At 41.4% G+C, this 25,608-nt stretch overlaps 1 protein-coding gene across 1 annotated transcript in view; it reads right to left on the reverse strand.

Moving 5' to 3' along the window:
- LOC126203704 (larval cuticle protein 65Ag1-like) overlaps window positions 1–24,291 on the reverse strand; it is a 40,668-nt gene extending 16,377 nt beyond the window's left edge. Inside the window, exons 1-2 of the mRNA XM_049938073.1 lie at window positions 24,166–24,291; window positions 2,731–2,852 (exon numbers count right to left, since the gene is read on the reverse strand). Of these exons, the coding sequence (XP_049794030.1) occupies window positions 2,731–2,852; window positions 24,166–24,276 (233 nt within the window). The 5' untranslated portion in view covers window positions 24,277–24,291. The remainder of the gene's footprint in view (window positions 1–2,730; window positions 2,853–24,165) is intronic.
- Window positions 24,292–25,608: the final 1,317 nt, after the last annotated feature.

The raw sequence follows: 25,608 nt of genomic DNA on the forward strand, positions 1-25,608 counted from the left end.
CTGTATACCACACTACAAAAACTGCAGTTATTTATCTCTTGTACTGAAGCAGAATACACGATGGTGCTTTTGCTTTATGAATATACGGGTACGAGAAAGACAAAGAGTTCATAGAAGCAGAATAACGTTAACGTAATTGATGTTGGTGTAACATTGATACTATCTCAATAATGAACCAGTGTATGTAAATTGAAGGGGGGTCCCTGTTATCAGCTGCAGTAGGGCATTAAGCGGAATCAGCGGCGACGAGGGAAAATCTGTACGAGACCGGGATTCGAACCCAGGAACTGCTGCTTACTATACAGGTGCGGTAACCACTGCACCATCCGGGATACAGAATACTCGCAACTGTACGGACTATCTCATTACGCCTCATTGCCGATCCATACTGCCACCAAGCGGCACATCTGCAGTCGCTGTCTAGTACCATCAAGTGTTGCAGATGATTTGGAGATCTCGTTGCCCGTATGAAAATATACAGGGTGATTCAAATGCTCCTACTCATGGGCTTTATGCTACCCACAACACCTTCACCTTTATATCTCGCTTGCTACATCAGTAGCGCAGAATAAATGAACCTTTTTGTAAGAAATTTGATGTAACTAAATTTTGAACTGGGATACATTTTTGCTAGAGGCCATAGTTTTCAAATTAATCAATAAAAACATACTACAGTGACCTTCTAGCGCATTTTTCTTGAATAACTCGAAAACCACGGCCTCCAGCGAAAACACATTCCGGTACAAAATTTAACTACATTAAATTTGCTGCTAAAAGGTTCTACTCACTAATATTTGCGTGTAGTGAGGGAAAGAATATGGAAATCTCAAACATGGTTTTTGAAGATGATGCAGGTTGCATGAAACCTATAGTAGAGGCAGCTTAATCAGCCTACACGTACAGTGTCCCAAAAACGTTGTGATAAACTTTGAGGGTTGGTACAGGGTGTCCTAAGGAACAAATCGAGGATAGGAACCCATGACTGGACACGTCACTCAGTGGCGCTACAGAGCTTTACATGTGCCTTCGCCTGCCATCAGCCACTCCTTCGACAGTAAACGTGACTTTGAACGCGGATGGATCGTAGGAGGAACAACCAGCAACGTTGTTTATTATTCAGTGATCGTGACTGTCACGATCGTAAGTGAAGAAGATGGAGATAGCTACTGTGTAGACATACCTGGTCTCCTATGAAAGTGACGCTCTACTGCGTTGGTGGATAGTGGTTTCGGATACGGGTTTCCATCTGCAGTTCACTTCTCTCCTGTGTACTGGAAAACAATGGAGATATTAGACGCTTCCTAGAAAAACACAAACAGTCGATGGAAACCCATACAAAACTGTAATCCACGAAGGCATCAGAACACCACATTCATAGGAGACCAGGTCTTTTTGTGCAGCAGCTAGCCTCATCTTCACCAACAGCGATACAGGCAATCAGCCTCGATCACTGAATAACAAACAACTGTGACGCTCCGCTGACAGGCAGTCAGCATAAAAAGTCACGTATGCTGCCGAAGCGTTGGCATAGTGACAGCCGTGTATAACTACGATACTCTGTAGCACCGGTGGATGATGTTACCGACACGCATTTCTGTCCCCTGTTTGGTCTCGCGGTTCTAGGCGCGCAGTCCGGAACCGTGCGACTGCTACGGTCGCAGGTTCGAATCCTGCCTCGGGCATGGATGTGTGTGATGTCCTTAGGTTAGTTAGGTTTAAGTAGTTCTAAGTTCTAGGGGACTGATAACCACAGCAGTTGAGTCCCATAGTGCTCAGAGCCATTTGAACCATTTTTTGTCCCCTGTTTGTTCGTCAAAAGATCTTCTACAACGCTAATTTTGTCGAAAACATTCTGGGACATCCTGTATATTACTCTCCGTGCTGAACTGAATATTAGGCTGACGCAGGTGTCGCACTAACAACTCTGATGTAATTTCCGCTCGTATGCTTGCCAGGACGTGGTATGAATACTGTAAAACTGGGATCAATCTTTATAACTTGCTGCGGCAGTTTCATTTATTTAATATCTGAAAACATGAGTTTTACAATAACCGTGTGAGGCTGATATTGAATTTACCATCATCCGATACACCCAGAATGCCACTAAATTCCAATTTTAGCACTCTAAAGTCAAATATGCTTACCATTGTACTGTATAACTCATCACAAATTGCCGAAATAATACAACAGATTCTTGTTTCATAGACCACTGATAACCAGACACTGGATCAGACTTCGTTCAAATGACTTAGCGATACATCGCTGTTCGGGAGACAAATTGCTTATGACCGCACTTTTTTTCCTTGACGTTCTTTGACAAATCTAGAGTGAAGGTTATCAAAACGAAAAGTAATGCTGTGCGTTTTGTAGTCCAAAATTTCTCTTTCGTCGTGAGATTTATGGATCATGAACATAACATGAAGAACAAAAACCATCCAACGGGTCACTAGAGTGTAAGTTCTCTCATTTTAGATTTGACAAAAAGTCATTTCTTTCACACACAATATTAGTACACGGAGCAGAAAACGTTGAGAAAATGACACTGCATTTGTCTTCGAAAAGAACTAAGTGAACGACTACTCTTCTGTAATTACATGATACTCAGCAGAAGCGCTCTAAACGTCTTTGGAAGGGTTCCTTCCACTGAATCCTCATAACGGGAGCTGAGTCCGTCCCAGTGTTTTTATGATATTCAGTAAAGTTACTTGTATTTTAAACACGACTCCATACCTCCAGCGCCAGTTGTCGACGCCATTGAAGTCGTTCTCCTGCTCCAGAATAGTGGCGTCTTTCGGATTGTCACGTTGGGGTGCCGCCAAGATAGCAGTTACCAACGTCACTATGAGGAACAGCTGAAAGGGAAAAACAGATAAATAAATAAAATACAAGTGCTACCCGACATCAGATGAGACTCTATTTCCATATGTAGGAACGATTTTCTAACCCCGATTTAAACCAGGTCTAACTACCAGCTGTTTATGTATTATTTTGGGTATCCCACGTTAGCTAGAATGTAGTCACATGAAGTTCGTTGTGAAAAGAATACCATGTGACACTGACACAAAAATGAAAAGGAATTCCGTACTCACGTCAAAAAAGCTGTTATTTGGGACGGTAATTAAAAACGTTGAAGAAAGAAGTGGCGTGCATATGTATACAGATTGTATATTACGAGCTCAAAAATGTCAGTGGCTATTCAATGATATAAACGTGTTATAGGAAAACGAATAGACACCAAAATAAAGCATTACTCAACATGCAATAGAACATTATCAACGGTATGGGATTTATTGGCCCACCCTGGTATGCGGTGGTCCTACAGGTCCCATATAGTCTTTTATAAGTGCAGACTTGCACATGTATACAGATTTTATATTACGAGCTCAAAAATGTCAGTGGCTATTCAATGATATAAACGTGTTATAGGAAAACGAATAGACACCAAAATAAAGCATTACTCAACATGCAATAGAACATTATCAACGGTATGGGATTTATTGGCCCACCCTGGTATGCGGTGGTCCTACAGGTCCCATATAGTCTTTTATAAGTGCAGACTTTCACATGTATACAGATTTTATATTACGAGCTCAAAAATGTCAGTGGCTATTCAATGATATAAACGTGTTATAGGAAAACGAATAGACACCAAAATAAAGCATTACTCAACATGCAATAGAACATTATCAACGGTATGGGATTTATTGGCCCACCCTGGTATGCGGTGGTCCTACAGGTCCCATATAGTCTTTTATAAGTGCAGACTAACAGGAAGGAGAGCATCATCAGGTGCTAAACTGAGAATATTTCTGGGACATCTAAAAGTGAGAAGTATTTTCCCCAGTGATAATATGGAGGGACGACATACTTTCACTGAAAACGGGTAACGGTGACTGATTATATGATAAGACAGTGATGTTGGCCATATTCCAGTTGTCACAGAAGGAAATTTTAAATAACATTAAATAACTTTCGGATTGTCAAAGTAGAATCTGGCTATCCGCACAGATTGACGATTCTAGCTGCAAGCAAGTACTGTTTGTAATATATTGGGTAAGTCCCATTGCCATGGGGATAGAACAGCTAAAGACATAAAAGGAAATAAGTACAAAAATAGTCAGGTATGTATATCAAATGATATGTTAATTAGTAGATTGCAGCTATGGAATCGAGTTTTGTTTAGCCAAAGTATCTTAAATGTTACCGAGAATTTTATAGAAATCTTGATGAATTAACATCGTATGAAATGTAATGTGTAAAATGTATAAAATGTGAGCTCAGCAACATTGCAAGGAATTATATAAAATGTAATAGCCAACCGGTTGACTGACTATATTAATTTTATGTAATTGTACACAATGTTTCTGAGCTCACAGCTACAAAATATTTAAAATATCATAATTAACATCTTATTTTGACCAAACTAGTTACGTATGTAGAGGTATCAAGGTATTTTTACATTGTACTTTGAGTCAGGTAACTCAACTGCTTCAGTATAAAGAGTAAAAAGTTGGTTGAGCAACGCGCTCTAATCAGACTTGATGGGATTACTTGATGTATGCTACTTCCATCTATACCTATTATGTCATTGCGAAAATAGAAGAGGTTCTGACAAAGAATAGACGTTCGTAACACTGGGCATAATTTCTGAGAGGAAAGCGAAAGTGAAAACTTAATTGTCACACTGAGAGGTGATAAATGCAACAACTGTTATGAAAAAGAGACGTACAATTATTAGGAATTATATACTGTGGCTGACAGTGTCTGTAAATTTACATGAGAACCAACTTCTATTACGTCAAAATTTAGGCTGCGTTGAAATAGAGCCTTCCACCTGAAGAAATCGATTTTATGCAGTAGGACTGCTTTCCATTGACAGACTGGCAGCTGAATTGCATCAGATGGTCACAAAAAGAGACGTTGATAAATTAACTATAGTGGAGATATCAAGACACTTAAGTTGGTGGAAATTTCGTCGCGATATAATTTGCTGATGATTTGAGTGCCTTTTGAAGCAAAAATTGTGAATCAAAACACATAGAATGAAAACTGTTCAGTCAATAAGTCAAGTTTTGCAATTTTACAACTGTCAATGTTCTGGAGTCAAGCAAGAGGCTTGTATGCAGCAAACACAGCAAGCAAGACTATTATCCATACGGACAGCGCGACGGAGTCACCACGAATTGTCACCGCGGCTCACTGTTGTGGCTTCTCTTCACGCAACAGCAGAGACATCCGTGCCGTGAGTGTGACCCAGCAAATGCAGTGGACTGTGGAATGCCACCTCGCCGTAGTTTCTACATCTACATCTCTTTGCAATTCACAATGAAGTACCTTGCTGAGGGTTCATCGAACCACATCCAAGCTATTTATCTACCATTGATCTCTCGAACAGCGCGCAGGGAGACAAACGATTAAATATTTCCTTCAAGCTATGTTTCTCTTATTTCATTATGATGATCATTTCCCCCAGTTTAGGTAGACACGGACAAAATATTTTCGCATTCGATTGAGAATCGTGGTGACTGAAATTTCATGAGAAGATTCTGTCGCAAGGTAAGACACTTTTGTTTTAATGATTTCTGCCCTAATTGGCGTGTCACACGAGTGGTACTCTGTGTGCTTTATCGCGATAACACGAAACGAACTTGCCTTTGAAATTTTTTGATATCGAAAAATTTCAGTCTCAAGGGGAACGCACACATGGCAGCGCAGGAAGGACAAGTTTAGTGTAAGCAGTTTCTGTAGCAGATCTGTAGCGTTTTCTGAGTGTCTGCCAATAAAAATTAGTGTTTGGTTTGCCTTCGCCGCTTCATTATCTAAGTGACAGTTCCAGGTTAGGTTGCTCGTAATTGTAATTCCTATGTATTTAGTTCAATTTAGAGCTTTTAGATCTGTGTGATTTTTTGCCTAACAGAAATTTTGCAGATTCATTTTTGTACTCATGTGGATGACTTCACACGTTTCAGTATGTAGTCAATTACCAGTTCTCGCAATGTACAGGTATCCTGTCTAAATCATTTTACAATTCCGCTTTGAACATCTCATGACGTTACAAGAAGGTAAATGACAGCGTCATCTGAAAACAATCTAAGAGGGCTGTTCATTTTGTCTCCAAAATGGTTTACACAGTTATGCAGCAGAAGGAAGCCGGTAATACCTCCTTGGGAACTACAGCTGTTACTTCTGTTTTGCTCGATGACTTGCCGTCAAGTAGTACGAACTGCGATCGTTCTGACAGGAAATCATGAATCTTGTCCCGCAACTGAGAAGATATTCCGCAGGAACATAATTTGATTACAAGTCTCTTATGAGGAACGGTGTAAAAAGCCATCTTGGAATTTAAAAATTCAGAATCAAGAATGTGCCCGTGTTTGCGTTCTCTGAGAAGACCCAAATTTTTCTACATTACATTCGTCATCGCTACACTCTTATAATGACAAGCACTGACATTGGGTACAAAACACGCGTAACTTGCAGTCGCACTCATTACACTTCTGACGTTATAAGGCCAAGGCCTCGGTCCTATGCTCGATGTCTCCTTGACGCTATGTTTCTAAAAGATTACGCGGTTCCACATGTTGCCTTTGCTGCCATTACCTATCTTGAAACAGGTGTTCGTCTGTTTCTTTGGCTAACGCCTTCTAGTGGGGCGAAGAGGGTAAATTTTCTGACTGGTTTGATCGAGAATTATCCTCAGTGAACGAGTGACACCTTTACGTTGCAAACGTCATCCGCTGATAAGACGAAATTCGACTTGCCGATGAAACGAGTAACCACACGCAAGTTAATTTCTTTTTTGATTGGTTTGGCGTATGCACCGTTGCCTCAAAACTCATACTGAAAGCGTAACAGCTTCGTTATTTATAAACCTATCTTTCTGGACAACAGTGCGTGAGTATCGTGGCTGAAGGGAAAACCGAATACAGTGTAATACTTCACGTAGCCGTCTCCTCGAAAACAGTGCTGAGTTACTTAAGATCGGCTGGCTAGAAGTAATTTTCATTCTTACTTTAAATAAAACGCTGTTACTTAATATAAGCAAGCCGTAGTTCTTACGAGCATGTGTTTAGCGCGGTCTCCATCCCAATTTTTCTTATTGCTTGAGACTATGAAAAGTTGCACTTTGCCTCTGATATTGTGAATACTAATATTAAAGCAAATATTGTATTCTTTGGACTCCTGTTATAATTTTAAGTACGTAAGAGTCTTCACCAGTGGACGAATACATTTCTGCTCTTAATCTGACGTACTCTGAATGTAATCTGGCTGCTGTCAGCCATAGCATCTGATGTTACTGGTTTTTAATATGAATTTTATGTATCACATGAGTCGCTCCACTCCGCTTATGTAATTTAGCACCATGTGATGTTACAAGTGAGTAAAAATTTTTCTAGTATCAGTAATTTATTATCTATGTTTATATAAATTTTTAGAGCCCACTCCTTGTGAAGAAGATATTTTTATAAATATCGAAACCTAGGTCAAAGACTAAATAAGCTTTTGGTTGCAAATGGTTGGCTGATTATTTTCAACCTCTTCAAAAAAGCAGAAAATGGGGAAAATAATTTACGAAGTTTCGAAACTTCGGTGAAATACACATTTGAGGTGTTTTGGTAAGAAACAGAAAAGTTCTCCAAGGTAGGGAGAGCGCGTTCCCCTTTTCTTCCCCACTAAAATTCAGTCTTAATTTTTTTAAATTTCAGCACAAAATCGCTTATTTTCAGGAGAGAAATGTAATTACAACCGAGATTTCGCGTAAATTCAACACAATAAAAGATTTTGTGCATAATTTATGTCAGACGAATAGTTTTCGAAAAATAAGAGTTGGAATTGGATTCTGTTAATCCATATGTCTGCTGTTTTTGTTATTTGATCAGTTATGCAAATGAAAAGAGTCACTAGGTATGTGGAAATATTTCGCTGATTTTCAACTTGACAAAATTCCTTGTGCATTCTGTACTGTTCGAATCAGGCTAGAGCCAAGCAATGAAAACGGCGAGAGGTCCCTTTCCCTTCTCTCACCGGTCCCCTGTAGCTGCCGCTATCGTTTTTCGCATTTTTCGCAGCAAGTATCCAGTTTAGCCAGTGTGAAATAATTTTGTTGCGTTATGTAATGCTGATACTTACGCTTTTACTCTGTGGACTGAGAGAAGAATCATGCTGGACGCTACCATCTGTTTTATTTGAGGTAAATATATTGCGAATGAAAGGAGTCGAAAGTGACGAAGACGTTAGAAACTTTGGTACGAGTCACCAAGGAACGGAAGCATGAAGCTCGTACTCTTCTACAAAACGTTGAAATGAGTGAATTGCGTAAGCTACCAGACATTGGTACAAGCAGATGATAGAAGTTTAAGTTCGTCTTCGTCTTATCTAATTGAATAGATAGGCTCTTTGGTAAGTAGTGAGAACTGTAACATAGAATCTGAAATAAAAAAGCTTCCAGTCCCGAGGCCACTGCGAAAGCGGGAAAAAAATACATTCTCTCTCTCTCTCTCTACCTCTCCCTCTCTTTCTGTCTCTCTCTGTACATAAAACACGAAATAGTCGTGATTGTGCCACCTTAACTCATAGAAATTGTCATTGATTTAATGTGTTCGTGGGTCAAGCAAGCAATGCTGTCATACTCTCTCGTTTGCCACTCACCACTGACGCAGGACGCCTCAACTCCTTCCGAGCGTGTATAAAAGTCCAGCTAGGGTTGGGTAACAACTTGGATCCTAGAAACTATAATTGGAGGGAATAAAACTCATCACGCTCTCCAGTTCAAATGAAACGGCTGCCATCTACAGACAAGATAATACTAGTAATTTCATGTGGCTGCACTCAAGGTTGCGGAAGAAAATGCATGTATATGAAGGCTGACATACTCTGCACAACAGCGTGTAAAATCTGTCGAGCATGAAGATCAACTAGCATGACTCGCACTGCTTTGACAGAAGTTTTAGAGGAGAGTTTTCTGAAAATAATGATGCACAACGGCTGATTTGTTCAACAGGTATTGCAGTATTTTAGTTGTATAGGTGTTGTGCATACAACGAAGCGACAAATGTCGTCGAATAGCGATACGAACATTTGCAGATGGCAGGTATAAAAGGACAGTGCATTGGCGGAGCAGTCATTTGCGTTCGAGTGATTTATGTGTAAAGATTTCCGACGTGATTAGCGGTGCACGACGGGAATTTTGGAAACGTTTTGGAAACGTTTAGGGAACGCAACATATTCCGAGATCCACAGTGCCAAAAGTTTGCCGATGATCCCAACTTTCAGACATTACCTCTCACTATTGACAGCGCAATGGCCGACGGCTTTCACTTAACGACCGAGAGTAGCGGCATTTGCATTCTGTTGTCAGTGCTAACAGACAAGCAACAATTCGTGAAATAACCATAGAAATCGATGACGACAAATGTCGTCAGCAATCGGACCGTACTTTCTAGTCTTCGTATTAAGAGCATACGAGAATGTAGATAATGTGCATTGGAGTGGTCTGCCGAGTTGCTGTTTCCATTTTCTGCACAATATTTCGACGACCGAGCCAGTCATCTTCTTCAGGTGCTGAGAGTGTTGTTGTTATGTGTGCTCATGGCCTGGACTGCAACCAGGCTCTGGCTGCAGCAATGGCTGTATCCGAGCTGGAAATCGAGAGAAAAGTTCATCAATCGTACTGGCCGGCGTGAGTCGGTGTGGTAGCCTCCCAGCACCCCATGAATGGAAAGTAACCGCTACGGCAGTGAGACGAAATCTGGCGTTAATGGACTGGGTGCCCTGGTCCAACTCAACTGATCGTTGACTGTAAGTGTTTGTGTTTGGCTGCTTGGAGACATTTTGCAGTCATATACCATTTGCAGTCATTCATGGACTTCATGTTCCCACACGTCGACGGAGTTTTTATTGATGAGAATGCTTCATTTCACGTGGCCACAGCCGTTGGCGATTGGTCTGAAAAACATTTGGACAATATGAGCGAATAATTTGACCACCAGAATGCCCGGTATGAATCCATTCAAACACTCTTGTGACATAATCGAGAGATCAGTTTGTGTACAAAATCCCGTACCTAACACTTCCGCAATTGCGGACGGCTATGGAGGTAGCATTTCTTCAGAGTACTTCCAACAATTTCTTGATTCCATGCCATGTCAAGTTGCTTCACTATGCCGGGCAAAAGGAGGTCCGACACGGTATTAGGAGTCATCACGTGACTTTCGTCATGGCAATGGATGATCATTGTAAATATATTATTAAGACAGTAGCTGTTACTTAATTCTAGAACTTGTAAGAGGTCCGAGCAGATGTAATTTCGATGTATTGCTCATGCGCTGCCTGCGATATGCAAGGTATAAGAGAATCTCTGACCAGAGAGCAGTATTGACTGCAGTAGGAACTGTGTAGCTGTAGCAGTAAGTTGTTGCTACTCTGGAGTCTGCTCTGGTCTGGTATGGTGTATCGTGTTGGCTGGCCCGGTCGCGGTGCAGCGATGCCGGAGCCTGATTACTATTGTATAAGGTAAAAAGCAGCCTCGCGCATATGTATTAGTGTTATCTCAAGTCGTATGTAAATGTTTTAAAACTCTCATAATAATAATCTTCCTCATAAAAAGTAACTTTTAACAGCCATTCATTTCAATTTAAAGAATTTACTAATTTCTCCCATCCATGATCATCCCGATTATTGCAATAGAAAAATCAGTTGCTTCCTTTCAAAAATGACAGATAGGTCGGCCAGCATTGCACAGAGCTGTGCCGGAAAAATTTATTGTAAGAGCAGATATATCCGGCGACTTCATTGAGGTAAGAATGGCCATGACGCAGCACTGCTGTCGTCCAAAATTTACCAGGTTAAATTCACAGTGAATTATTGAAAAGTCATAAGTGAGCATTAATTTAATTGAGAGGTTAGTTGGATTGTTTTATTACCAGGTTACTGAATTTATTTTTTTATTGGGACGTTACACTGAATGTGAACGACATAATTATAATTTTTACTGTTGAGAATTTTGAGCTTAGATTAAATCAGAAAGAATTTTGTGTGGAGGTTAATGTGAAAAGAATTTTGTAGGGAAGAGGCAAATGAGAAAATAATTTTGTAGGGAGGTTATAAATGTAAATGAATTTTGTGGGGAGGTTACACTGTACAAGAATTTTGTTTTGAGGTTACACTAAACCAGAATCATTATCCATAATATTTATTTTATTTTGTGGGGAAGTTACAAACTGTTTTTAATTTTATTGACAAATAACTTTAGGTCCAATATAAATATTAAGTTGCATAACACTGAATAACAATCTGTATTACAGAAATGTTCAGAATCAATAAATGTCAGTTTTAAAATCAGTTTCTCTCTCCCCCTTTTTTTCTTTAACCTACTTGATTTAGTACAAACATTTATGTGATACGTATATGTTTCTAGATGTAGATATATGTTTCTAGATGCATAAAGAGCAAACAGGTCTGAAGAAATAGAGGAAATATTTAAATTAATTAAACTCGAAGTTGAAAATTATGCCCAACACACAGGCTAATGAATTTTTACTCTTCCAGCTAGAATGTTTCGGAAATTGGTTATCGTTCCTAATACGAGGATATAACCTTCTTTGAACAGAATCCCACTATGAATATGTCATGGTAGATGTCTGTGAAGAATGAAGCGTTTCTCGTAAAAACCGAAGAAAGGTACAAAACATAGTCTTTCACCTCTGGGGAAGGACATCTTTTGTTTCTTAAGACTACATCTCCTATGAGTTTTTTCCCAAACTTCCAGAACTTTATAAATTACTTCCCCGAGTTTTCGTTTTTCGTCTGGGGTAGCGGACGAGGCTCCATATTGCTGCCGTGCTCAACAGACAGTGCTGTCAACAGCAGCTGCCGACAGGCTGGACCACGGCTTACGGGGAAATGTCTCTCGCCCACTGGAAAATTCCATCCATGGGTTGCTGGGAGGCTGACACACCGGCACACACCAGCCAGTACGACTGATGAACTTTTCTCTCGATGTCCAGCTCGGCTACACCCATTGCTGCAGCCAGAGCCTGGTTGGAGTCTAGGCCACGAACACACATAACAACAGCACTCACAGCAGCTGAAGAAGATTACTGGCTCGGTCGTCGAAATATTGTGCAGAAAATGGAAACAGCAAGTCGGCAGAACCCCACAAAGCACATGTACATTTTCGTGTGCTCTTTATACGAAGACTGGAAAGTACGGTGCGACATTTGTCGTAGCGTTATACCAACTTTCCAACACTCTCGTCATAGAAGGCAGGCGCCTGTGCGTTCCGAAAATTCTCTATGCTGGTCTGTAGCGAGTTATCTTCATATCCGGCGTTTCATGTGAATCGAGATGATACACTGGACGAGCCAATTAGGGATCTGTTGTGGGTGATCTAACACTTCCCGTTGAAAAGGCTGCAGAAGCGTCTTCACTGCCCTTTCAGCCTGCAGCTGAGAATTGCCATCAAGAAGGAAGTGTGTGGAAGTTATGTTATGTGGGCTACATACCTTGAGGCGAAACCTCTCAGCGGGCCCTCGTACTTGGTGGGAGACACTATTGTTCTAGGCACCTTTACTCGCTCACAGTGCGCTCAGAACTGAAACAAGCGATTTTATGCGATCGACGGGCATGTTAGAGACACTGCCCAAAACGTCTGTCCAAAGCTTCGTCGGATTTGTACAGTGGCTTCCATTTCGCGCCTGATCAGATCACACTTTCCGAATAGCTCTTGTAATACTGTGAAAGGGTACTAGTTTTTATTTTGTTTCCATTATTGAGTGCAAGTCGATCTGCGGCTCAGATGTCGTTTCTCATAGCCAGACTGATCGTCATCCAAGAAACGTTAAATTTTATTTTTCATACTTATGTGTGAACGACCTCATCGCCAGGCCATGCAAGCCCAACGGGTGTCTACTGGTCGCTTTACATCGTCAAGGTGATGTGGTGGAGGGGCATGTAATCACCTTATTGCTCTTCCTGCTGTTTTGCAGACTGTCCAGACAGTGTAGCCGCTGCTCTGCGGGCAAATAGGCCCACAGTGGAAATTAGGAGACTGAGTGCACCCCGTACCTGCCCTCCAACCAAGGAATAAAAGTACTTGATGATGCCGGGAATCAAACCCGGATACTCTGCATGGGAGCCATCTACGCTGACCACTAAGTTGTGGAGGTGGACGTTCTTGCGTATGTTCGCTGTCAAACTAATTGTGCTATAGTTTTGGCATTTATCTATCCACGCAATGTTCCATATTGTGTGCATCATACTCTTCCTAACGTTTTATGGTATGTCGCTAGTATCTTAGACCATACACGCTATTCCACACAGGTATCACTGGCAGTAACAGTTATACGAATAAAAGATGGTAGTGAAAGATGAAATAGAGCAGAAACACTCATTTCCCATAAGTGGTCTCTGATGACCTTTGCCACGCTGTTGAGCCACGCGGAATTGCTGCTTTAACAGATTAAAAAAAGAAAAACATCCTGCCAAGTAACAACGTTAATACAGATCCAAGGCTGTCAACAACTATTAATTATGTGACAGTAGAGTCCAGCTGTAACATGAGATTTTCTACATCTTATCTACTTAGGTACCTCTGGCTTGATATTTAAATCGGAAGCCTCGGTCTAGTAGATCTGACTTCTTCAGGAGGTAGGTTAGTTGGCAAGCACCCACACACCACATGGTCCTAGAAGGTGACATGTTAGTTCAGCGTTAAAGTGAGCAAGTAGATTACCAATGCAGACATTTTTAAAGAGTTCTTACGATCTACTTGCTGGGTTAGAATTGTTCATGTGCTTTCAGAAATTTGCTGTAGAATATTCACGACCTTGTGCTGTAAAACTTCCATAACTGATGGAAACGTAAACGAAAAATTATACTCGTATCTCCCGATGATCTCGAAGGTATATAAGATTCCCTTGCTGTTCGTCTCCAAGGAAAAGTTGCAGGTAGCGCACGTTTTTGTAAAGAAAGACTGCACGTTCATTTGAGGCCGTAGAAACAGAATCATCTTGATCCGTAACCATTTTATGTGGTACATATTCCAAATATGCTAGCTGTGTGGCACTAGCTGTAAAATTGAAAGACACAGTACTACAAGTCAAACCATGTATATTAGTATTTGCATTTAAGTTCCATTGTAATTTAACACTTGTGGTGTTACGTGGTAGAAGCAGATTATGAAACTTTTCTTCACTGACAGATAACGACAGTAGTAATACGTTATCTTATCCCACCCAACCGGGACACGGTATTAGGTAGAATCAAGATAGTTGCTGCCATGTTTTCTGCAACAAGGAGAAGAACTTTATACCACGAGGGCGTGCTGAAGAGGGATAACTATGCATTTTCTTATGTGAAAAAGCTTGAAGTTTTTTAAATAAAACAATATTAACATCCTACGTCTTTATTCTTTATCTCAACAAAGTTATTTGTCAACATAGTCATCCCGGCGATGAACACACGCAACGAGTTACGTGTGTTGATACCGTCGCTGTAGAACGTTTGACTTTGTTGACTGAGCCACAGTCTCACCTCTCCATACACCACTTCATCACTGTCAAAGTGAAGTCCTCGCCAACTGTTCTTTACGTTTTGGAATCGGAAGAAAATCGGATGGTGTTAAGTTGAGAGTATATAGGGAATGATCGATGACATTGAACACAGGGCGTCGGCGTGTGCGGTCTTCTGAAGGAGAGGGTGCTGTATGTGTGGACCAACTCTTCGAACTCGAAATTCTATCACAGCACGCTGTTTCTAACGTACCAGAGTGGCTACCCTACTCACCACCATGGCACACACTACAATTCGGAACCATCTACCTACCAGAGTAGCCACGCTACTCACCACCATGGTACACACTATAATTCGGAACCATCTACCTACAGAGGTCTGAAAATGCGCGAACCTGCAGAATAATGATGCAGAATGTTAAGAACGTTTGTTATATTTAAAGAGCTCGATTCACGTGAGAAATTCTGACGCATTCCTTTTCAGCATACTTTCTTAGATTAATTTAGTCTCTTGGCTGACTGTCTAAGGATTCACGTGAAAAGGGAGTGAGCAGGCTCTTCATGTGATCAATTACCTTTAGCTGGACAAAGAAGTACTATTGGGAATAGTTGCACTATCGCTTACAAGCACGTTCGCTGGAAATTATTTGACAGTTACTGTGGTCTTACTATATTTTGTCAGCTGTCAGTCTTCTGATTTCTCTCCTGTGCCAAACTCTTCATCTCAGAGTACTATTTGCAACCCACGCCCTCAATTATTTGCTCGATATATTCCAGTCTCTCCTGCCTATACAGCTTTCACCCTCTGCGGCTCCCTCTAGTACCACGGAAGTAATATCCCGATATCCTAAACATGCCGTACCACAATTTTGTCCCACATTCTTGTCAGTGTTCTCAATACATTCTTTTCTTCGTAGACACTGGATTTCCTTACCTTACCATTCCACCTAATGTGCAACACGGCTCTGTGACACCACATATGAAACGCAACGAATCTCTTCTTTGCGGTGTTCTCACAGTCCGCGAGTCACTGCCGTACAAAGCTGTGCTCTATTCATTCTCAGCCTAACCTTCATATTGAGGCCTAAGTTTGGTACTAGTAGATTTCTTTTGGACAGAAATACTGTCTTTGTCTGTGAGAGTGCTTCTTGTGCCCCCTTGCTTAATCCATCATACGTTATTTTACTTTCACGCTAGCAAAATTCCGCAACTCCTTTACTTCACAGTTACCAGTTTTGAAGTTTATCGCAAATTTTATTTCTGCTACTTCTCATTACTTATTTCATGCAGCCATATACCTCTGTGGTTCTCTTGGCATAATGACAATCTGCTATAGGCGATGGCCTTCTGCTAATTTGTAATTTTTATGTGTTGTACTGTTTTGCACGCAAAATACCTCGAGTTGTTCGCATAATGAAAACGCACAAGGCTGAGGAACCGGTGACGACACAGCGTGAAATACCACGTTCCAATATACTGCGCAGCGTGAAATGAAGAATCTGGCATGTAAGATTTTTGCCTCATGGACAGGAAAGTGAATTGCGACACCGTTTTTTTGCCCCAAACAGAAAGGAGCCACCACGTTGTATTAAGCTGCGTATTTGGTGGGTTTTCTGTATTATGCAATAAGTGATATGAAGATAAGGTTCTTCAAACCATTGGCCAGTTGAGGATCTCTCTAAGGTGCGTCATTGTAGCTACCATTTGCTTAAAATGAGTGGAAATTATATATTGGTAGATGAGTGCTTCCTACATTTGATATTTTAAGTGTTACATCTTGTGTACTCTGAAAGTATACCGTTTCAATGCTACGGCATTTGGCGATCTATCAAAAGTGCATTGTTTTGATACAGTTTGTCACAGTTAAATATCAAATAATGGCGTTTGTAGATAGAGACAGTGTATACCACTCACGAAGGCCTGGTTGTAATGTTGAAGTCATAGTTAACTTGAAATAGTCGTGGGCTGCGAAGAGAAAGGCAGCAGATTGGAGATGGCAACCTCTTTTCGTCTTTTGTTTTCTAAAGGATTCTTAGTTACTAATATACGAGAAGTATTAATTGAGTATTCGATGTTATTTATCATAAATAACGTATTTTTATCGGTTATTATTGCAGAGACCAATGACTGGAATATCTCTCCACTGGAAAGATATCTTAAAGTAATAGACAGTTTATGTCAGAAAGAAACGCAAGTTACACACTGTAAGTTTCTGCTATTATGAATGAAATTGAGAAACGAATCTAGACCCTGAAATGTATGTGCTGAAGTGCTTTACTTCAGAGCAATGTTAGTCAATGGAACATCAAGAACAGACAACACATGCATAATTAAAGAGGCCGACCGGTTGATCACTCCAGTGTAGGTGCAATTCTTACGGGAATCGGCGAAATGCCGTGACTAATGAGGACAGTGGACAGGGGCACGATGTCAGTAGTGTATGGATAAGTTGAGAATTTAGGTCTGTCGGGAGGCGTGGTAGGGTGGTCGGTTCAGTTGCGATGACTTTTGCGCATGAATGGCGCAGTGGTCTGCGCTTCTGGCCACTAAGCAACAGATGCGGGTTCAAGTCTCGATCTAGCATAAATTTCCAAATTTCCCCATTGCCCTAAATCAGTACCCACTAGCGCCTAATGTTACTCATTTCTTTCTGTCTCCTAGTAGTATGTATGTCAAATCGTTGTGCAACATTATTCGCTATTGACGAGTCCAGAATTTTCTATGCTTTTCTTCGACATTCGCTATGATAATAGGCAGCTGTCTTACGCGGGCCCTTTTTCGTAAAAGAAACTATGTAAATCATGTGCCAGATACCGCAAACTGCCTCTTGAGAATGTTGCGGTCGCAAATCACGATGAGGAGCACGTTCCATGAGATGTAGGAAGTCGTTTCATAGCGTGCAGCAACCACGACGGACACCAAGTCTGGCGTGTTTAGAGACGAGGAACACGTCCCGTGTGAAGACGGTTAACGTGCAATGCGCACAGAGAGACGAGCCTGACCCAGATCGAACCTGTTCTTGCGAACGGCCTGACGCTGGTGAACCAAAAAATCTGTCTGTTGTGTTTGGCGTTTTTTCATGCTTGCTCTGATAAATTCTGGGTTATTCCTCAATGTCTGTCTGAGAGAATACGATAGGTATATAACATTCAGAATAAAGTTACCACGATTCAGAGACAAATGACTCATATGACTTCCCTCCCTAAGGTTTCGTTGAAGACTCTTGCTCCAGAAAGTACATAAGTCCACAAAGTTAGCCAAAAAATAAAAGTTGACAAATCCTGAAAAAGGGAGCCGCTAATGGTGGGATAAACGCTAGGGAAAAGAAGATTAACAGCGGCTGAGTAATCAGAATGCTTCCACCTGGAATTTTTATAGCTTCGGAAATAGCATCTGAAGGTGAAAAAGTCATTCAGACGCATAAGAGAAATTCTTAGGTTCAAGTTTAACTGTAATCAGTCCTTAAGTTGATTATATTTGTTCACATGTTACGCTGATCATTTACGTTTGATCTTATAAATAACATGTATTTCAATTTTTTAATGTCCAAACGATGACCAGAATAACCATGTATCGTAGCGACACTGCTTAATATGTCAGACCACGTTCATTTCCTACTTTAAATTGCGTGATACATCACCAATCCTGTCTAGTCTTGATATCTGCTCTATATTTTTGTAGCAGGGGAGTCCACATCTAATACAAAGTTGCTCAGGAACAGATATCTGCTGCACAGAATGTCGTCAGCTGGGATAGAATACCCTTTCATTCCACTATTGTCATCCCGTTATACCGTTTCATTCCACTATTGCCATCGTTTCAAGTGAGTATGGCGTGCTTCGTCAAACGTACATTCGAGGGCACGCTGAAAAGTACGTCCTCCGAATTTTTTAAAGTGAAAGTTCTTAGAGCATTTTAAATACAAAAGACGTTATTATTATTTTATATTTTTACTTTTCTGGTCTATATATTTGTTTCTACAAATAGTTACCCTGGCAACGAACAAATTTCCTCTAACGGGAGAGTAAAAAATGGTTCAAATGGCTCTGAGCACTATGGGACTTAACATCTATGGTCATCAGTCCCCTAGAACTTAGAACTACTTAAACCTAAGGACAGCATACAACACCCAGCCATCACGAGGCAGAGAAAATCCCTGACCCCGCCGGGAATCGAACCCGGGAACCCTGGCGTGGGAAGCGAGAACGCTACCGGACGACCACGAGATGCGGGCTCTAACGGGAGAGTAATTTGCTACACTGTCACTGTAGAATAGTTGAGTATGTTGACGAAGCAACAACTTCACCTCTGTTTGCACCGCTTTGTCAATATCAAAGTGAAGTCTTCGAAGGAACAGTGAACCCGTGGCTTCGGATTGTTGCAGATGTCGTAGCACAGTTTGTGGTGTGACGCTCTCAAGCTGAAGGAGTACGTGGAAGATTTTAGTTTCCTGAGCTGTTTCTCATGCACCGAGATAATTACGGTACCGCATGTTACACGCTATAGTTCTGAGCCATTTAGCGGAAGAGGGCTGCAAATAAGTAGACGTGAAGGTAAACATGAATGTTAACAACGGTTGTTTTAGTTAAAAAGCTTTAAGAGGTACCATATAAATACTCGGAGGGATTACTTTTCAGTAATCCCTCATATTTAGCTTACAGTCAATACGCTCTAGTCAAACAGTGTTAAAATGTAATAGTTTGGCCAGACTCTAAAATTGAAACTTCACCGCAAGTGTCTGAACTATTAAATGTAACATGAAGAATAAGAAGAATTAAAAGAAAGAAAGGAAAGGATGGAGTTGATATTCCATTTGACAGATCATCGAGACGGGAGACTTGGTATGAGAACGAAGGAGGATGAAAATTGGCTGCGGTCGTGTTGAAGAAACTTACACAATCGGCGAGTTGCAGAATGACAGGAAATGTAAATGAAAACTGTCGGTCTGACCTGTCAGTAAGAGAAAAAGAAACGATCACACGTAACAGGAGAAGGTTGAGAAATCATCACTACTGGCCATTAAAATGGCTACACCACGAAGATGACGTGCTACAGACGCGAAATTTAACCGACAGGAGGAAGATGCTGTTATACGCAAATGATTAGCTTTTCAGAGCATTCACACAAGGTTGGCGCCGGTGGCGACACCTACAACGTGCTGACATGAGTAAAGTTCCTACCGATTTCTCATACACAAACAGCAGTTGACCGGCGTTGCCTGGTGAAACGTTGTTGTGATGCCTCGTGTAAGAAGGAGAAATCCGTACCATCACGTTTCCGACTTTCATAAAGGTTGGATTGTAGCCCATCGTGATTGTGATTATCTTATCGCGACACTGCTGCTCGGTCGAGATCAAATGACTGCTAGCCGAATATGGAATCTGTGGGTTCAGGAGCGTAATACGGAACGCCGTGCTGGATCCCAACGGCCTCGTATCACTAGCAGTCGAGATGACAGGCATCTTATCCGCATGGCTGTAACGGATCGTGCAGCCAAGTCTCGATCCCTGAGTCAACAGATGGGGACGTTTGCAAGACAACAACCATCTGCACGAACAGTTCGACGACGTTCGCAGCAGCAGGGTCTATCAGCTCGGAGACCATGGCTGCGCTTACCCTTGACGCTGCATCACAGACAGGAGCGCCTGCGATGGTGTATTCAACGACGAAAATGGGTGCACGAATGGCAAAACGTCATTTTTTCGGATGAATCCATGTTCTGTTTACAGCATCATGATGATTGCATCCGTGTGTGGCGACATCGCGGTGAACGCACATTGGAAGCATGTATTCGTCATCGCTATACTGGCGTATCACCCGGCGTGATGGTATGGGGTGCCAATGGTTACACGTCTCGGTCACCTCCTGTTCGCATTGACGGTACTTTGAACAGTGGACGTTATATTTCAGAAGTGTTACGACCCGTGGCTCTACCCTTCATTCGATCCCTGCGAAACCCTACATTTCAGTAGGATAATGCACGACCGCATGTTCCAGGTCCTGTACGAGCCTTTCTGGATACAGAAAATGTTCGACTGCTGCCCTGGCCAGCACATTCGCCAGATCTCCAACCAACTGTAAACGTTTGGTCAATGGTGGCCGAGCAACTGGCTCGTCACTATACGTCAGTCACTACTCTTGATGAAATGTGGTATCGTGTTGAAGCTGCATGGGCAGCTGTACCTGTACACGCCATCCAAGTTCTGTTTGACTCAGTGCCCAGGCGTATCAAGACCGTTATTACGGCCAGAGGTAGTTGTTCTGGATACTGATTTTTCAGGATCTATGCGCCCAAATTGCGTGAAAATCTAATCACATGGCAGTTCTAGTATAATATATTTTTACGATGAATACCCGTTTATCATCTGCATTTCTTCTTGGTGTAGCAATTTTAATGGCCAGTAGTGTAAATACTGAGAAATGCACTTCATTAATCTGTAAATGTTCTTCTTTCAATTCATATAGGAAATGAACACATTGTACTGCTTTAACCCTTTTCTGCCCAGCGTGACATGTATGTCACATATCATTCTACCATTGTTTCCTCTTGTTAGCAACAACGCTTGCATTTGATATGCCTATTGTTGTATGTCTCTCAGTTAACGAAGCTCTACTATTGATATTTAAGCGATTTTCTACCAGTTGAAAGCAGGAAGGGGATAGTGTCAGTCTGATAGTTCATTTACTGAAAACATTTTCTCAATACGATTATGTCTTGAAATTAGAAGTAAGTACTATTTTCTGAACCAATATACCACACAATTTTTAAAACAATGTTAAATGTGTTGAAATTTATATTAAAGGTTAGCTACAAAATGCATTTCAGTATTATGGTTCCAAATACAGCTTATAATTGAGTGTTGCACGTATCTTCCGCTAAGCAGAACGGTTAATATAAATTTTCGTTCTTTCTTAGAGGCTCGTCTTTGCATGAAATCCTGGTTGTTCTTGAGAAGGAGGAAGGAGATGTAACGAATATATTTACTGTGGCTTCTGAAGCTAATGTAGAGTCGGATTAGGATTCTGATGGAAAATAATGCGGAGAGATAGACAACCTTGGACCAAGGCAGATTCGTGCTGTTGCAGAAGCGGTATTAACAAATAAAAACAGGTTAGGTAGTGAACTTGAGACCGAGTGCTCTCTTGATCATAAATGAGGAAATGTCAATTCAAATGAGGTCGGAAAGATACAGATCTCAAAAACTGTAATAAGAGCCGGCCGGGGTGGCCTAACGGTTCTAGGCGCTACAGTCTGGAACCGCGCACCGCTACGGTCGCAGGTTCGAATCCTACCTCGGGCATGAATGTGTGTGATGTCCTTAGGTTAGTTAGGTTTAACTAGTTCTAAGTTCTAGGATATTGATGACCTTAGAAGTTAAGTCCCATAGTGCTCAGAGCCATTTGAACCATTTGTAATAAGAAATTGGAAGAGTGATCACAGTAAAGACAGAATTTTGTCTCCAATTCAGTGCTTTGTACTGTTTTGGAGTGACGAAACAATTGATTTTCTCAGTACTGAATGTACAAAATACGCTTTGTTCAAAGACTGCCCAGATCCAAAAATAACACTTGAAGAGATAAAAGATTTTCTAGGAATTCTAATTCTCTGGGGCTATAAACTTCTACCTAGCAGAAGATGTTACTGTGATTCAAGATCAGATGTGAGAAATGAAATGATGCAGAACTTGATGAGAAGAGACAGATTTGAAACAATTATGAGATTCAATCATTCGTGTGGTACAACACAAATCAATGTAAAGGATAAAATGTGGAAACTTAGTCCATTAACAGATATATTTAAAAAAGTATTTTCTCTCCGCTTTCCGCCTGAGCAAGATTTGGATTACAATGAGAGCACGGTAAAGCATGTTGCCATGTGATCAAACTAGTTAGCTCTGTGAGCCGATATTGAAGACAAGAGAAGAAAAGAATACTTGTACCGCGACCATATGAATACAACAAAAACATGCGGGCATCGGACAAAACGGACGAAAATATAGCGTTCTATAGAGTGAGAATCAGAGGAAATAAATGGTGGTGGCCAATTATTCCGTGGTTACTGAATGTGTCTGTACATAATGCGTGGCTTCGCTACAGAAAGACACGTACGAATATGCCACAACTACAATTTTGGCGTCACATTGTGAAACGTTACCTGACATCCAATGCAACAAACCCTAGAGGTCCTGGTCGCCCTGTAGGTAATCCATATCAAGGTAGAGTGCTGCATGACATCAAATACGGCGAAAGAACCGTCTGGTAGTTATGGTGCCACAGAAAAAAGCAAGATGCTGCGCAGCAGGAAGCTGCAAAGGAATTTCAGAATAACGTACTGTAAATGTGTTGGTTAGTGCACACAGCGTTTTAGACCGTACCACACAAAATGAATGCTGTTACCAAAACCTAATGTAAATGACATACACCGCTTTATTTTATTTACTGTCACTTAAAATGTACGATCTGATTGGCGTGACATATATGTTACACCCCCTTTTGCTTAAATTATTAATTACTTTTCTGTTTAGCTTGTTGTAGTACGTTTCATTAATGACAATGAACAAATAAATTTCTGATTTGTAAAATTCAGAAGAGAAAATTAATTCAGGCAGAAACGGACTAAATTGTGCCAAAATTAAATTGTGTTACAAACAATATGCAGGCGAATCATAAAACAGCTAAATCCTCTGAATCCAATTACAATTTATTTAGATTTACTGATGTTAAATATTGGTTCAGACGCGTGGAGGGGGGGTGGGGGAGGGGAAGAGAGACATTTATCCTGGATCCTTCCTGTGTTGTGTGAAACTGGACTCTGCAGCGTTAGTGACGGAATGTATTCCTTAATTGTTAGACTGTAGAATAAGAATCTTGTGCCACATAACTGTCTACTGCATAGCAAATTTAGTGAGGATTAGTGATCTGACTAACCCTCACATTTGCAGCGCTAAATGAGTTCGTAGGACAACAATCGATCATTTCCATCACCAACGGAGAAAATTCCTGGAAAATTGCTCTGGGGTAGGTGCACAAATTGAGATCAAAATTGTTGGGTGAACGCGCGAGACGGTGATTTCAACAGTCAACCATGAGTTCACATTAGGATAGTTATCGGTGCAATATAAAGTGCAATGGCTAAGCAAGGAGCGAAATACGCTGATGCTTAGTTGTAAAAGCCACAACAGCGAGCGTCCTCTAGGAAATCACGACGGACTAACAGTAACTTTGAAATAACACCTGGCGAGCATACGTCTATTGTTGAGCCAGTACACCGCCTTGTTGGCAAATGTAAAGGTGAAATCGATTAACACCAGCACTGCAGCACAGGCCATCACACTACTAGATGTCTCCGGTGGAACGGACTCTCCGGCTATTTTGATCGTAAAGTTTCGCAAGCGGCGGGTAGCGATAAATCCCAACTTAACTCCAGGTCCCGACGTATTCAAGGACGGCTCGGTCCTAAAGGATACAGCGTGGCGGGAAATGGAGACTGAGTGAAAAGGCCGCAGGAGAAAGAAGATGCGCAAGGTCGAGTTGAATAGTCCAAAACGAGCGCGTCGTCCCAGCGGCAAATTCTGAAGGTCACGTCAGAGCAGTCTTGTCTGTATGCACACGTATGCGTGGGAGGGTGACTGGGCGGCCTGGGCGCGTTACTTACCGTACCGGCGGCCATTGCTGCGGCGGATGCTCCTGTCGTGGATGAACGAGGACGACTGAGCTCCTGCGCCTGCCATGCCGCTTTTATACCGTCGTCACGTGTAGGCACCATGTCCCACTTCCACTTGTGCTGCGTCTCCAGGGTTACACAAGTATGGTATCTATGAGTTCCCTCAGCAGTCGACTACCATAAAACTAGAAACCATTGAGGAAAGTAACATAGATTATTTACGAACTTTTATTTCCAATTTATATTTTATATTAGGAGATTGTAAAACACGCTACCGAATAAACTGATTTGCAGTCCTTACTTCTCGATATCTGCAGTGCCACAAAAAGCAATATGTGAGAAAATTTCTCGGCAAGTACTACCTTTAAGTACGTACGAATTCATCTTGTTTATTGTATTAAGACGGTGTTATTGGTGTCTTCTCCTGTTGCCTCATTCAGTTTCACTCTTATACATTTTTAGAGTACCTAAATCTTTGTGAATGTAATAAATATAATAGTGAATACTTCTTGATTGTAACAGTTACTGGAGCTGGTTTTGCAACATACATCTACATCTAAATCTACATGGTTACTCTGCAATTCACACTTAAGTGCCTGGCAGAGGGTTCATCGAACCATTTTCATTCTCTCTACCATTCCACTCCCGAATGGCGCGTGGGAAAAAGGAACACATAAATCTTTCCGTTCGAGCTCTGATTTGTCTTATTTTATTATGATGGTCATTTCTCCCTACCTAGGTGGGTGTCAACAAAATATTTTCGCATTCGGAAGAGAAAGCTGGCGATTGAAATTTCGTAAATAGATCTCGCCGCAAAGAAAACCGCCTTTGTTTTCAGTGACTGCCACCCCAACTAGCCAATCATATCAGTGACACTGTCAGCCCTATTGCTCGATAACACGAAACGAACTGCCCTTCTTTGCACTTTTTCGGTGTCCTCCGTCAATCCTACCTGGTAAGGATCCCATACCGCGCTGAAATATTCCAGCAGAGGACGGACAAGTGTAATGTAGACTGTCTCAAAAATGGCTCTGAGCACTATGGGACTTAACATCTGTGGTCATCAGTCCCCTAGAACTTAGACCTACTTAAACCTTACTAAACTAAGGACATCACACACATCCATGCCCGAGGCAGGATTCGAACCTGCGACCGTAGCGGTCACGCGGTTTCAGACTGAAGCGCCTAGAACCGCACGGCCACGCCGGCCGGCAATGTAGACTGCCTCTTTAGTGCGTTTGTCGCATCTTCTGTTCTGCCAACAAAGCGCAGTCTTTATTTCGCCTTCCCCAAAATATTATCTATGTGGTCTTTCCAATTTAAGTTGCTCGTGGTTGTAATTCGTAGGTATTTAGTCGAATTGAGAGCCCTTAGATTTGTGCAATTTATCGTATACCCAAAATTTATCGGGTTTCTTTTAGTACTCATGTGGAT

The sequence above is a fragment of the Schistocerca nitens genome, chromosome 9 (assembly GCF_023898315.1).
Source record: "Schistocerca nitens isolate TAMUIC-IGC-003100 chromosome 9, iqSchNite1.1, whole genome shotgun sequence".
Classification (NCBI taxonomy): domain Eukaryota; kingdom Metazoa; phylum Arthropoda; class Insecta; order Orthoptera; family Acrididae; genus Schistocerca; species Schistocerca nitens.